General features: G+C 41.4%; 1 protein-coding gene across 4 annotated transcripts in view; it reads left to right on the top strand.

The window, feature by feature from the left end:
• The window catches only part of LOC121867245 (serine/threonine-protein kinase greatwall-like), a 219,980-nt gene that overhangs the window by 130,703 nt on the left and 75,321 nt on the right, over window positions 1-13,956 (top strand). For all 4 annotated transcript variants that reach the window (XM_042367099.1, XM_042367097.1, XM_042367098.1 and 1 more), the window contains one exon: window positions 8,206-8,358. In XM_042367099.1, coding sequence (XP_042223033.1) covers window positions 8,206-8,358 — 153 coding nt within the window. The remainder of the gene's footprint in view (window positions 1-8,205; window positions 8,359-13,956) is intronic.

A 13,956-nucleotide genomic window follows, 5' to 3' on the forward strand; every position in this document is an offset into this window, starting at 1 on the left:
CATATATTTTGGACAAAAGATAACATAGTTACCTAGAGAAAAAATTTTATCTAAAAATTGTAAGTTTAAAGCAAAATATATGATGTTTATATTCAAAATGATCACCAAATTATAAGAATTCCAGCAATGTAAATTATATTCTGACCGGGTAATTTGTATGAATTTTATGAGCTAAAACAAATATCTTCAGTTAATAAAAAAAAAATAATCTTCACGACACTATCTGTCAATCAAAGTACCCCACCTTGCCTCCCCCCCTCTTCCAACCGCGCGGTCAGTCCCAACCCTCCCCCCCACCCCCCACCAATCCTCCCTTCCAGAGTTTTTAACATTTAGTATTAAATAATACCTCAGATTAAAGTTAGGATAATATAATTGACATTGCTGGATTCCTTGTAAGACCAGGAATATTTTGAATATAAATGTCATATATTTTGGACAAAAGATACCATAGTTACCTAGAGAAAAATTTTTATCTAAAAATTGTAAGTTTAAAGCAAAATATATGATGTTTATATTCAAAATGATCACCAAATTATAAGAATTCCAGCAATGTAAATTATATTCTGACCGGGTAATTTGTATGAATTTTATGAGCTAAAACAAATATCTTCAGTTAATAAAAAAAAATAATAATTCTTCACACGGTAACAGATGGTCGGTTGGTCCCTCCCTCCCCCCCACCCCCCACCAACCGTCCCAAGGAGATGTGTGGGATAACCACTAAATTTTAATAAATAATACCTCAAACTAAAGTTAGGATAATATAATTGACATTGCTGGATTCCTTGTAAGACCAGGAATATTTTGAATATAAATGTCATATATTTTGGACAAAAGATACCATAGTTACCTAGAGAAAAATTTTTATCTAAAAATTGTAAGTTTAAAGCAAAATATATGATGTTTATATTCAAAATGATCACCAAATTATAAGAATTCCAGCAATGTAAATTATATTCTGGCCTGGTAATTTGTATGAATTTTATGAGCTAAAACAGGCAGTCAGGCAGGGTGGCGGGTGGGGCAAATCTAAAAATAGCGTCTCGGACACTCACCGCGTATATGTGGAAAAAATCCGCGTTAAGTGAAAGTTCAGCTTTGGCAAGGCACCGCGTATATGCGAAAACGCGTTAAGTGAAAGCGCGTTAGCGGGGTAAAACTGTATAGCCATACCCACGTTCTGTGAGTCGACCCTTGTCTGAGAGCTGGGATTCACTAATGGCTGCTATGTCAATGTTATACCTAGCCAGCTCTTTTTCCACATGGGCAGTTCTTCTTTTTGGACACTCATTTGTGCCAGTGACCATAAGAGGTTGTATAGTTTGTTTTTGTTTTGATTTGTGAATATATTTGTGTTTTTGACCACAGAAGGATGACCTTACTGGGTGTTGTTGCCCAGTGAGGTTGGCTCTTTAGGCAGGCTATTTTTAGGGCACCTTTTCTTGCTCCCTCCCCATGTGGGGTGAGCAGAGTGGCCCTCAAAAGGGCTCCTTAATTGCACAGAAAGGACTGGATTGCACTGCTGCCTAGATCCCAGTGCATAAATGACCATCTTATCTGTGCCTCCCATGTGCAGAGTTGTGATTAGAGACTCCCGGCAGTCATCTCTTCCTGTCCCCATCGCCATAGGACTTTTGGGGGTATAAGGGTTTTGATGATGAGTAGGAGTATGATGATCTGGATGATGGTTGCTCATGAGTTGATTTATGTGGTGAGGCACGAGCGCAGACTGCAACTACACATCTTGGCTCTCCTTTTCCTGATACAGTGATGCAAGTGTTGCAATGACTCGGGGGAGTTGCAAAGGACTACCGATAACCCAGTTTGTTGTGTTTCGCCTTAGTAGCCTGCCCATCATGCATTGCCTTTGTCCGCCGGTGTAGTCATTGGGTTCCCGTGGTGGTCAGATTTTTCATTTGGGGTTTGCTCCCGCGGCCTTATACCTACCGAGGTTACTCTGCAAGGAAACGGGACAGATGTTGGTAGGTGCCAGGATGTGTCCACGTGCCAGTGGGCCTATACACTGTCCCTCTCGGGCCCACTGTTACTCCGAGATCCCCTGCTAGTCTTGCCTGGGCCCACGAGGCACCCAGTTACTGTGTGTTGCCACGAGGAGGCACAGCAGGAGTCTTCATGGTGAAGAGGCAGTGTACTGGCAGGGGAAGACTTATGCAAGCTGCTTCCCTGTTCACCACGAGGGTTAGCCAGCGTCGGTAGCTGAAAGCAAGAGGAAGCAAGGTATGCTTGCACGTTAACACTAACATACTGCTGCCACACTAGATGCATTACACCACCCTGTGTACACACACACACACACACACACACACACACACACACTACTATTTTGCTGTCACTCGGAATCGAGTATGACGATCATCCAGCTATGGTAAAATGATATGGGTTATTAGGGATGTCACCTAGGTTAGTGAGTTTTGAGGTGACTAAAGACACAAATATGGGACCGGCAGTGCCGTCCACATTCATTGCACATGTGCCTCCACATGTGCGGGGCGGAGGCAGCGTCTTTCTGACGTTGGCGCTTATCTGCCTCGGTTTGCAGTCGGGCTAACTCGAAAGTATTGACACCTTCTCATGCAGTGCTCCTCCAAGCGTTATGATGTGGAGTAATCAACTCCCAGGTGAGATGGTCGATTTGGCACCTTTTCAGGTTTGTCTTAAGACTATCCTTATACCTTTTCAGTTGCCCGCCAGCGTTACGTTTACTATTCGTTAGGTGTCTGTAAAGCAACTGCTTTGGCAGTCTACTGTCGTCCATGCAGGTAACATGGCCAATCCAGCGTAGTTGTTCATGGATAATTGTAGCCTCGATGCTCCTACAGTTGGTGTCAGTAAGAATACTGGCATTTGTTCTCTTGTCTTCCCAACGAACTCTTAGGATGGAACGTAGACTATGTTGGTGAAAGTTTTCAAGTGCCTTGAGGTGCCTCCTGTATGTGACCCTGTCTCTGCCATATAGTAGGGTAGGCAGGACCACTGCTCGATATACGTGCAGTGTAAACACCTTGGTTAAGGACGTTCAGGTGACGGGCAAGTCGAAGGGAATGATTGAAACTCGCCTTTTGACGCATTCAATATTTAATGATGTGGTCAAAACCTGCAGAGGAGATGTTCATAATTACATGGTGATTCATCTGATACATAATTAGTTAGTCTCACATAATTTTATCTTAATTACGATTTATTAAACATACAGACATAACACAAAGTTCATAACTCTATTAATCTTAGCTTCGCTTCATTCTGCATTGTCTTATTACTCCAGGTTAGGCAGAAATGAGTAGGCGTGGTTAGTCAACAATATTTCAGTACCGAGGGGTATGTCATCACTTAGGCTGTACTTACAAGTGCGGGTCAATGCAGATCAGTATGGTGTTCCAAGAGACAACAGTACTGCGTAAATTGTCTCAGCTCAAATTCTCGGACAGGGTTGTGGGTCAGTGTTCACCAGTGCGAGCAGAAGGCTGGTCTTCACAGCATCACTAGAGAGGGCGATCTGTCTCGTGGAGGGGTGGGCAGCACTGCCACCAGTCGAAGACAGTCCACTCAGCAGAACCAGGACTTGTCTGTAAACACTTCTACTTCTGGCGAGGTCACATGTCGAAAGATTTAATGGCATCACACGCCAGCATTGTAGCTGAAGCCAGCGGCGATAACAAGCAGTTTTGTAGATGATTTCAGCTCCCTACAGCTGAAGACACAATTTCGGTGTCCGCCCAAGGCTTGAGATGCACATCTGATCCGATGCTGAATCTCTTCATCGATGTCTGCGGTGTTGGACAGGTTGGAGCCGAGATACTGAAAGTGGGTAACATTAGAGAGTGTACAGGTTGACAATCCCTTATCCGAAATCCTTGGGGCCAGAGGCATTTCGGATTTTGGAATTTTTTGGTTTTCAGAATGTTTTTTTTTTTTTTTTTTTTTTCAAAAAAAAAAAACTTTCGGTTTTTAGAGCTTTTCGGTTTTTGAAATTTCAGATAAAGGGTTGTCAACCTGTAGTACCGTTAAGCTACATGGATGGTGGAGGTGTGTCTGAGCCAGGGGCAGGTTGAAAGAGCATCTAAGTATTACGTACATTCACCTCAAGGCCGAAGTGTGCATACACGCCTGCATAGGTGTTCAGGATCTCCTGTAGGTCGTGTTCAGTATGAGCAACAAGGGTGAGGTCGTCTCCATGCTGAAGTTCAGCAATGGAAGCTGCCGACACCTTTGTTCTTGCCTGGATTTGTCTTATGTTCAAAAGACCCCCTTTACCCGGTACTCGATGTTCACCACACTGGCTAAATCGGCACTGGCACGAGTGAGGAAGGCAGCCAAGAAGATGGATAAGAGAGTTGGTGCCAGTACACACCCTTGTTTAATCCCCGTTTGGATGGGGAAGAACTCTGACTGGGTGCCGTTGTGCAGGACACTGCCGTTCATGCTATCGTGGAGTTGCCTCACAATGGAAATGAATTTTGGTGGGCACCCAAAACGGCTGAGGGTCCACCAGAGGGCTTCCCTGTTGACCGAGTCGAAGGCCTTGGTTAGGTCGATGAAAGCCATGTACAGGTCACGACGCTGTTCTCTGCACTTTTCCTGTATCTGCCGGGCAGCAAAGATCATGTCAGTGGTGCCACGTGATGGTTTAAAACCACATTGAGACTCTGGGAGGAAATTTTCCGCCTCAGGAAGAAGTCTGGTTAGGAAGACTCGGGCGATAATCTTGCCAGCTACGGAGAGCGGCGAGATCCCTTGGTAGTTGCCACAATCTGACTGGTCTCTCTTGTTCTTATAAATATTAACTCCTGATTTATGTACTGTACAGCCCTGTAAATGAATTGAACGTATATTATTATGTCTAAATCACATATAAGTTTATATATTTTCAGCCACTGGCTGCAACTCTATTAATAAACCGTTTATTATTATTATTATTATTATTATTATTATTATTATTTCTACTACACACACATACACACACACACACACACACACACACACACACACACACACACACACACACACACACACACACATGCACACTACATCCTGACCATCGAGGTCAAGGCACCTGGCGCTCCTCTGGGCAGCCAGGTCAACTGTTGGCCCATACCAACTCCCTCCCTGAACCCTCCTCCCCACGGAATATCAACAAGTTCTCAGAAGTTACTATTTCATTTAGGAAAGGAATGGAACCAGTGTTAAACAGAGGTGAACAGTGGTGAACAGTGCTTAAGTCAGTGAAACAACTCAACAGTAACAGTCGCACCCAAGTTAACCTTCACACAGTGAGGTCCCAGGTACCCAGTGATAATGGCCCGTGAGACCCAACAACCAGCGATGTGTTAATCCGTCTACTATAGGAAGGCCTGGGACCACACCTCACTCATATAACAGTCTGTGAGAATTACTACACCGTGAGGCCCTGATACACCATCTGTGAGTACCATCATAGCACCATCTGAGGAAATTACTACACCACGTGAGGCCCTCATAACACCCTCTGTGAGGGAATTACTATCACGTGAGGCCCACATTGGGAGGGTACTACACGCGTGAGGCCCCTCATAACACCATCTGTGAGGGAATTACTACACCACGTGAGGCCCTCATAACACCATCTGTGAGGAATTACTACACTTGAGGCCCACACCTGTCTGTGAGGGACATAGGCAACATCTGTGAGGGAACTACTACACCACGTGAGGCCCCGCATACCATCTGTGAAATTACTACACCACGTGAGGCCCTCATAACACCACCTGTGAGGGAGGCCTCATAACACTCCTGTGGAATTACTACACCACGTGAGGCCCCTCATAACACCATCTGTGAGGGAATTACTACACCACGTGAGGCCCCATAACACCATCTGTGAGGGAATTACTACACCACGTGAGGCCCTCATACACACCATCTGTGAGCCTACACCACGAATCTCCACGTGAGGCCCGTATAACACCATCTGTGAGGAATTTACTACACCACGTGAGGCCCCTCATAACACCACCTGTGAGGGAATTACTACACCACGTGAGGCCCCTCATAACACCATCTGTGAGGGAATTACTACACCACGTGAGGGCCCTCATAACACCATCTGCGAGGGAATTACTACACCACGCCAGGTCCCTCATAACACCATCTGCGAGGGAATTACTACATCACGTGAGGTCCCTCCTAACACCATCTGGGAGGAGCTACACTACGTGTTTGCTGTTCAACACCTACATTAATCTGTATGTTCACTGTATGTTCCTTTACCTTTCTCTAATGAAGGCTTTTGTTAAACCACCAATGTATGTAATAAGTCATTTATGTCCAATGTATATTTTCAGCCTCGGGCTGCAGAACTTTTCAATAAACCGTTAATTATTATTACACACACACACACACACACACACACACACACACACACACACACACACACACACACACATCCTTGACTACAGACGGGTCAGACGCTCCTGGCGCTGCTCAGCAGCAGCCACGTCAACTGTTATGTTGGCCCATACCAACTCCCTCCCCTGAACCCTCCTCCCCACCGGAATATCAACAAGTTCTCGCCAGAAGTTACTATTTCATTTGGGAAAGGAATGGAACCAGTGTTGAATAGTGGTGAACAGTGCTTAAGTCAGTGAAAAACAACTCGGCAGTTGAGTCTCACCCAAGCTAACCTTCGCACAGTGAGGTACCAGGTACCCAGTGATAATTCCCCTGAGACTCCATGATAGAAAGGCCTGGGACCACACCTCACCCACTTGAGTGAGTGAAGTCCTGTGACAACAGCCCACGTTTTGTCCCCATGATGCTACGACACCACATAGTGAATGAGTTGCTACAGCATCATGTGAAGTTCCTCATAACACCATCTGTGAGGGAATTACTACACCACATGATATCCCTCATAACACCATCTGTGAGGGAATTACTACACCACATGATGCCCCTCATAACACCATCTGTGAGGGAATTACTACACCACATGATGCCCCTCATAACACCATCTGTGAGGGAATTACTACGCCATGTGATGCCCCTCATAACACCATCTGTGAGGAAATTACTACACCACATCAGGCCCCTCATACACCATCTGTGAGGGAGTTACTACACTACGTGTCTGCTGTTCAACATCTCAGCTCACGTGATCTGTGTGTGTAAACATTAATCTGTATGTTCCTTCACCTTTCTCAAATGAAGGCTTTTGTTAAACCACCAATGTATGTAATAAGTCATTTATGTCCAATGTATATTTTCAGCCTTCGGGCTGCAAACTTTTTCAGTAAACCGTTTATTATTATTATTATTATTATTATTACACACACACACTTTCTATTGACTCCTACAAATACTCTCTCACCCTGTCATTTTCCTTTCATTTATGATTTTCCTCTCCATATCCAGCTATCAGTCTGTTTACTAATGAACCTAAATATTCATGTGCTACCGAACCCTACAAGTCAGTCTTTTTACTTTCTTGAGGAAACAGATTTAAAAACCTACTTTCTGCCATATAGTATTTTACCAAACATACTGTATTGAATGATTGATAGTAAAGAAGATACACTAATTCATCGGGAAGGAATACTGTAGTTCAGACACATTTGAGACTTCTTGATTGGTTAGAAAAATATACATACAGTCATGCGCCGGTTAACGTCCTAGATACGTTTTTGGAAACATGACGTTAACCGAAATGGACGTTGTCCGAAAGTACAGAACCTATGGAATTTATTCTAATTGGTTCCAGGCACTAAACCTCAAGTTTCCCATTTTACGACCATTTAGACCCACTATATATATATATATATAATGTTATGGTAAGTATCATAAACACATAGGCATGGCTAGGTTTATTACAAAGTGATGAAAAGGATACACTCAATACTGTACAGTGGGTAGTCCACAAAACATGTAGCCATGTCTATCTTTATTTGAGTGCCCCATCATAGGAGTCCGTTTTCTCTCGCTTCAGGACGTTGTTTGGTTGGACGTTAACCGGCGCATGACTGTATTATAATAAAGAGCCTAGTAGGGGATTTTAACATTAATAATTTGAATTTTTTTCCAATATGAAATAATTGGTTAAGAGACAATAAATGAATGATCTCAGATACATGTGGGCTCTACTTGCAGAAGCCAAAATAAAAATTAAAACTGCTGTTACATGTTATAATATATATATTTTTTCCATTGCAGCTGGTTAGGTGGTACAGTGAAAGTGACATAAGCGCTGATAATCCAGAAAGGGAGCCTGTTTGCACGGCTGACCCAAGCACTCCCGGTAATGTCTCATTACACAACCACCAATCACAGCTCTTCTTCAGTTACCACACACCTGCCAGGATACCTGTAAGTTCAAGTAACAATGTTGTAGAAATGCCAAACTCTTTTCACATACAAGTACAGTACAATGCTTAAACCCCCAGTTACACAATGCCTGTAAGTTTTAAACCGTGTGTTTATACATTTCACCATGAACATACACTAGCTTTACCATTTAAACACATATCTTTTCACTTTCTAGATGCAAAGTCTTTTTGGGAAAAAAATCAAAATAAAATAAAATAAATATATGCCCGACCTATTACTTTGCGTTTCAGCACAATTGGTCAAAATATAGATTTTGCTCAAATTTCATTTCAAGGTACAGGGTACTGTACTATACAGTATTTGCTTTTGCATTGCAACTAAAATTTGTATCATCACATAATTTTCAACTCTGCTTCCAACAAATTGTACCAGTTTTCTTCATCATAGTGTACTTTCCAGGCTGTATCATGTCAAGGTTTTGGGATATCAGGCAACATACTAGAAAATGGTGGTGACTTCTTATCCAAAATTACCTTGAGAAAATTACCGACAGCTAATATTTCTTATAAAAATGTACCATAAATTGTCTCCAGCTACTGTTTATATTTTTCGTTAGCTATCCTTCTAGTATTCAGTGTTTGGCCTACAGTATTTTAATCTTTTGAACTACAGGTTGACAATCCCTTATCCGAAATCCTTGGGGCCAGACGCATTTCGGTTTTCGGAATTTTTCGGATTTCAAAATGGTTAGGTTAGGGTTTTTTTACAGGGATCAGCCCACCCGGACACAGGTCACTGACCCACATTGAGGCCTGGGAAGCGAAAATATAATAATAATTATAATAATATCAATAATAATAATAATTATAATAATATCAATAATAATAATAATTCGGAGGTCTACGTCATGTTTCTCACCTTTGATCTTTTTTTCATTCTTGTATTTCTTTATTATTATTATTATTATTATTATTATTATTATTATTATTATTAATAGTATTTTATTATTACAGTATTATTATTATTATTATTATTAATTTTATTATAATTATATTTTTGTTATCATTATTATTTTATTTTGGTGTATTTTTATAAATTTTATTTACTATGAATAATTATTTTTATTATTATAATTACAATTGCAATTACAATTACAATTACATTTTCGCCCCCCAGGCCCCGAGGTTTTCGGATAAGGGGTTGTCAACCTGTATCAACATTATTTTCTCCTTCCATACTCAAACCATCGTCTGATCGACACAACCCAGTTCATCCCGGCAGCTGACTCACAGACATGTGACAGCCACGCTGCTCTCTGTGCATGCTATGATGTCACATCCAGAGGGAGTGCGGCCACACAATTATAGCCCACTGCCTCCACACATGTTCAGTTCCCACACATACACAACCATGCCTTTAATTTTACTTATTTTATAATTTTATATTGTATTATATTTTAATTATTTCTAAGCACATCATTTATATGCAGTGGAATGAGTGTTAAATAAATCCGTTTTCCACAAATTCGTGCATTTTAACCCTCACAGCCTCACACGACACCATTGTGGCGTCGAACATAAAAGGCAAAAAAACTTACGCTCAGCCTCTCGACGCCATATCCAATGGGCTAGTTTTTCAAATAACTCAAAACTATTCAGTGAAACTGACTGAACTTTGGACGCCATTTGACAGACGTCGTTTTTTTGTGTGGGCCTTATAACCTTCCCCGAGACCGTCTTGGTCATCGTGTGAGTGGCAGCACAGCATGAAGCCAGTGTTGCTCTGGCCATTAGAGTGAGAGGAGGGTGTGCCACTTGGCCCTTTAATTATTCCATGAGTTTTTTATATTATTTTTCCTTATACCATGATATTCTACATGCTCTGTTCTTTATTTTGGTATATAATAAATATCAATGAACACCACAATACAGGGAAAATGTGAATGGAATTCGAGATGTACTAAACATTTTCCTACTTTTTCAACGTATACTCTAAGAAAGTGGCTTAAATTTCAAGAATGTTCAATATTTGTATTCTTTTTTTGTTTCATACAATTTTTCAGACAATTTTATGCTAGAAGAGACCCCATTACAATTAATAAAACAATTCCATGGCAGTGAAATGAGCCCTAAAAAAATATATTTTTGTTCAGTCCAGAATGTGACGCCTAGCTTATACCTAGGTATGTTAATGCCTAGCAATAACTCGCCAGGCCAACATACAGGCAATTAAAACATCTAATAATTACTTAAAAGTAATATTAGGAGGACACGTCGCGACCTAGCATTTAATTGCAATTCTCAAACCCCCTCCTTCACCCCCCACTATACGCATCACGACCCTCATCTCTTGCCTCAGAGAGAGCAGTAATAAAAAATCAACTCATGAAGGGTCGAGATGGGTGGGTTATGGACGTCGCATTCGAGCTATATCACAAAAACTGTTTTTTAGAAAAAAACGTCTTTTTGTTCAAGCTCTTAATGCAACGTCAGCAAGAATACCCGAGCAGGAGGTGGAGAGGGAGGTGACTTTGCATACAAGGCTCCGCTGACAGGTCCCTATTATATTATAAACCGTTTTGAACATTTCCAAAATTAGGAACATTTACCGGAAGGTAAAAATGTTAATTTACTCAAAAAGGATACTCACTTTATTCTGATGAGGAAGAAGGTCCTGGTAGTTGAGATTTACTAGATGGGGGGAGGGGAACCCAGCACCACCACATCTGAAGCATCTCTCAGAGATAGATAAAGATAGCTGTCTTTGAAAGTTTTTGAAGATCTCCAAAAGCCCATTTCCTTGATCTGACTGAGACTCATGTGCCGCAGAAAAGCCACAGACCCTGCATATTTCCTAGTGTCATGTGCCAAAAATTTCTTGCCAGGGTCTGCTTGATTCACTAATTGAGATAAGGATTTTGTCAATTGACTAGGAGATAATTTCTTACCATCCCTTGATGAGAAAACATAAGGGCCTTGATTAGGGAATCTGGTTAACCATTCCTGAAGATTTTTAACTGGACACAATATGTGAGGAACCCTAGTTTCATCCATTAGACGTTTTATCCTAATAGGTTGAGCTTGGAAATCTTCCCTTTCATTTTTTCTTAGGATCTCCGTAGGAAAAAGGATAACATCCTCGTCAGAAAATACCAATAATGATGGATTATTGGAAATTGAAATCAGTTCACTGATTCTCATACCCGTTGCTATTGCTAGAAGGAAAGCTGCCTTCTGGAGTAATTTATCCCTGTTCAGATTTATATTGTAATTAGGCCCCATAAGAAGATTAGTAACTTTTTCCAGAGACCAAGGCGGGATTCTCTTGGGTCGAGGAGGTCTCTGAATGAAAAAGGACGATCTTAGCATTTGATAAATCCTTGGGTTCAAGGTAATATTAAAACCCCAAGCCAGAGGGTCAACCAACGCTGATTTATAAGATGCAATTGTCGATCCTTGAAGGCCTTTAACTCTGAACAGAAATTCTAAAAATTCTAATACAACTGTTTCCGATAATGAATCCGGAGTTGTTAACTTGATAAATTGTTGAAAAAGATTCCAAGCTTTCTCATATTGAATAGAAGTTTGGGGTCTATGACCTGCTAATACTTGGTTAGCTATATTGGAATTACCCAACAACCTATTTAAACTTTTTTTTTGAGAAACTCCAAGCGTGAAGTGCCAAGGATATCTCGAACTGAGAATGAAGTACCTGGTCTATACATCCTTGTTGCAATTGTAGAGGATTCGGGCACCAGTCCAGTAGATCCAGGTTACCAAGGTTGTAGGATCCAATATGGTGCAATTAAGAGGACTTTGCCTCCATCGTCATTATTTTTTAAGAACAAGGGAGACAGGTCAGACTAAGGCAACTATAATGGGATCTCACTGCTGTCCGTAGCTGGCAAGATTATCACCCGAGTCCTCCTAAACAGACTCCTTCCTGAGGCGGAAAATTTCCTCCCAGAATCTCAATGTGGCTTTAGACCGACACGTGACAGCCAATAACATGATCTTTGCTGCCCGCCAGATACAGGAAAAGTGTAGAGAACAGCATCGTGTCCTGTACATGGCTTTCATCAACCTAACCAAGGCCTTCGACTCATAGAAGGTGTAAAGTCCATTTCAACATAACTAGATTGCTATGAAGACCGAAAGGTCAACATTCCGGAAGGAACGCTAAGTCTAGCAGCCTCGCTAAAGTTCGCCTGGAAAGGCTGAACCCGCTACTGAGGACATCAAAAAATAAAGTTATGAAGAGACAAACTCAACCCTGGCCTTTTTGCTGAGAACAAATAGAAACCCAAGGGCGGAAGCCCAAAGGTTTTTGTGAACGAACATAAGAGTAGGGAGAGAGATAGTCATGGTGTTCATATTAGCACGTGAATAATTGGGACAAAGAGATCGTAAACAATATACATATATATGTATATATAAATAGATATATTCACATATTCTCTTTTAGTGAAGACGAGCCCGGGAGGGTGCAGCAACATTCACTGAGTGATTTAAAGGCAAGGGATAGTCACAACGCCAAACGACTCACAAAGAAAATGTGTTTTGGTCGCCATGCTGACCAAAGATCGTAAAAGAAAATGTCCCAAATACAATAAATGGGAGACAACAAAATAAAAGTCACTCTACTTCATCACTGTGCTATTAAGTACAAAAACGGTATATAATATCCTTGCTGAGGTGAGTATTTCAGCAATTAGAACAAAAATTCGCGGAGCTTCCCTTTGTGTGTATTATAGCTGAAGCGCCAGGCAAGAGATGAGGGTCGTGATGCGTATAGTGGGGGGTGAAGGAGGGGGTTTTGAGAATTGCAATTAAATGCCAGGTAGCGACGTGTCCTCCTAATATTACTTATTAAGTAATTATTAGATGTTTTAATTGCCTGTATGTTGGCCTGGCGAATTGGCTTTGAATTAACATACCTAGGTAGCATTTGCTGACGTTGCATTAAGAGCTTGACCAAAAATGTATATTTTTCAACGATTTTTTGGCAAAAATCTCCGAGGCTGAGCATAAGTTTTCATGCACTTATGTGTGTTAGGCTCCGAGGCTGAGAGGGTTAATGAGTGATTAAATTTAAAAAAAAAATTACTTTTTTTTTTTCTCAAATAGCACGGATGAGCAAAAAACATGATCCAGTATTTTCTTAATATAACGAACTAATTGAAGCCAGCTCTGTTTGTTAAATCAAAATTTTCGCTAAATCGAACTTTTCGTTATGCTCGCCCGACTTACCGAACTATTTCTCGAAGTCGAGCGTGTTTCCATTAAATTCGCGCCACGCGTCACTTGGTGTGTCATGTTTGTTTATATCCGCTCATTCTCTGTACTGCCACCACCACGTGTGTTGTTCACTGCTACCTCTCAGTCAATAAAGTATACTGGAGCACCTTAGCTTTCGTCTTTATTCAAGACATTTTCGGAGGCAACTGAATATACAGGGATGGAATGCCAGGTCACCCTTTCTTGGGTGGGGAATTAGTAGGTCTCATGACCTGAAGATGTATTGAATAAAGACAAAAGCTAAAATATTTTGGGGGGAGACCTAACCTGACCTGACTCAATGTCAGGTGGAGGTAGGGTGGGGGATTAGTGGTCTTATAATACTGACCTGATAGAATAT

Source organism: Homarus americanus, unplaced genomic scaffold (assembly GCF_018991925.1).
Source record: "Homarus americanus isolate GMGI-L3 unplaced genomic scaffold, GMGI_Hamer_2.0 scaffold6317, whole genome shotgun sequence".
In the NCBI taxonomy this organism is placed as follows: Eukaryota; Metazoa; Arthropoda; class Malacostraca; order Decapoda; family Nephropidae; genus Homarus; species Homarus americanus.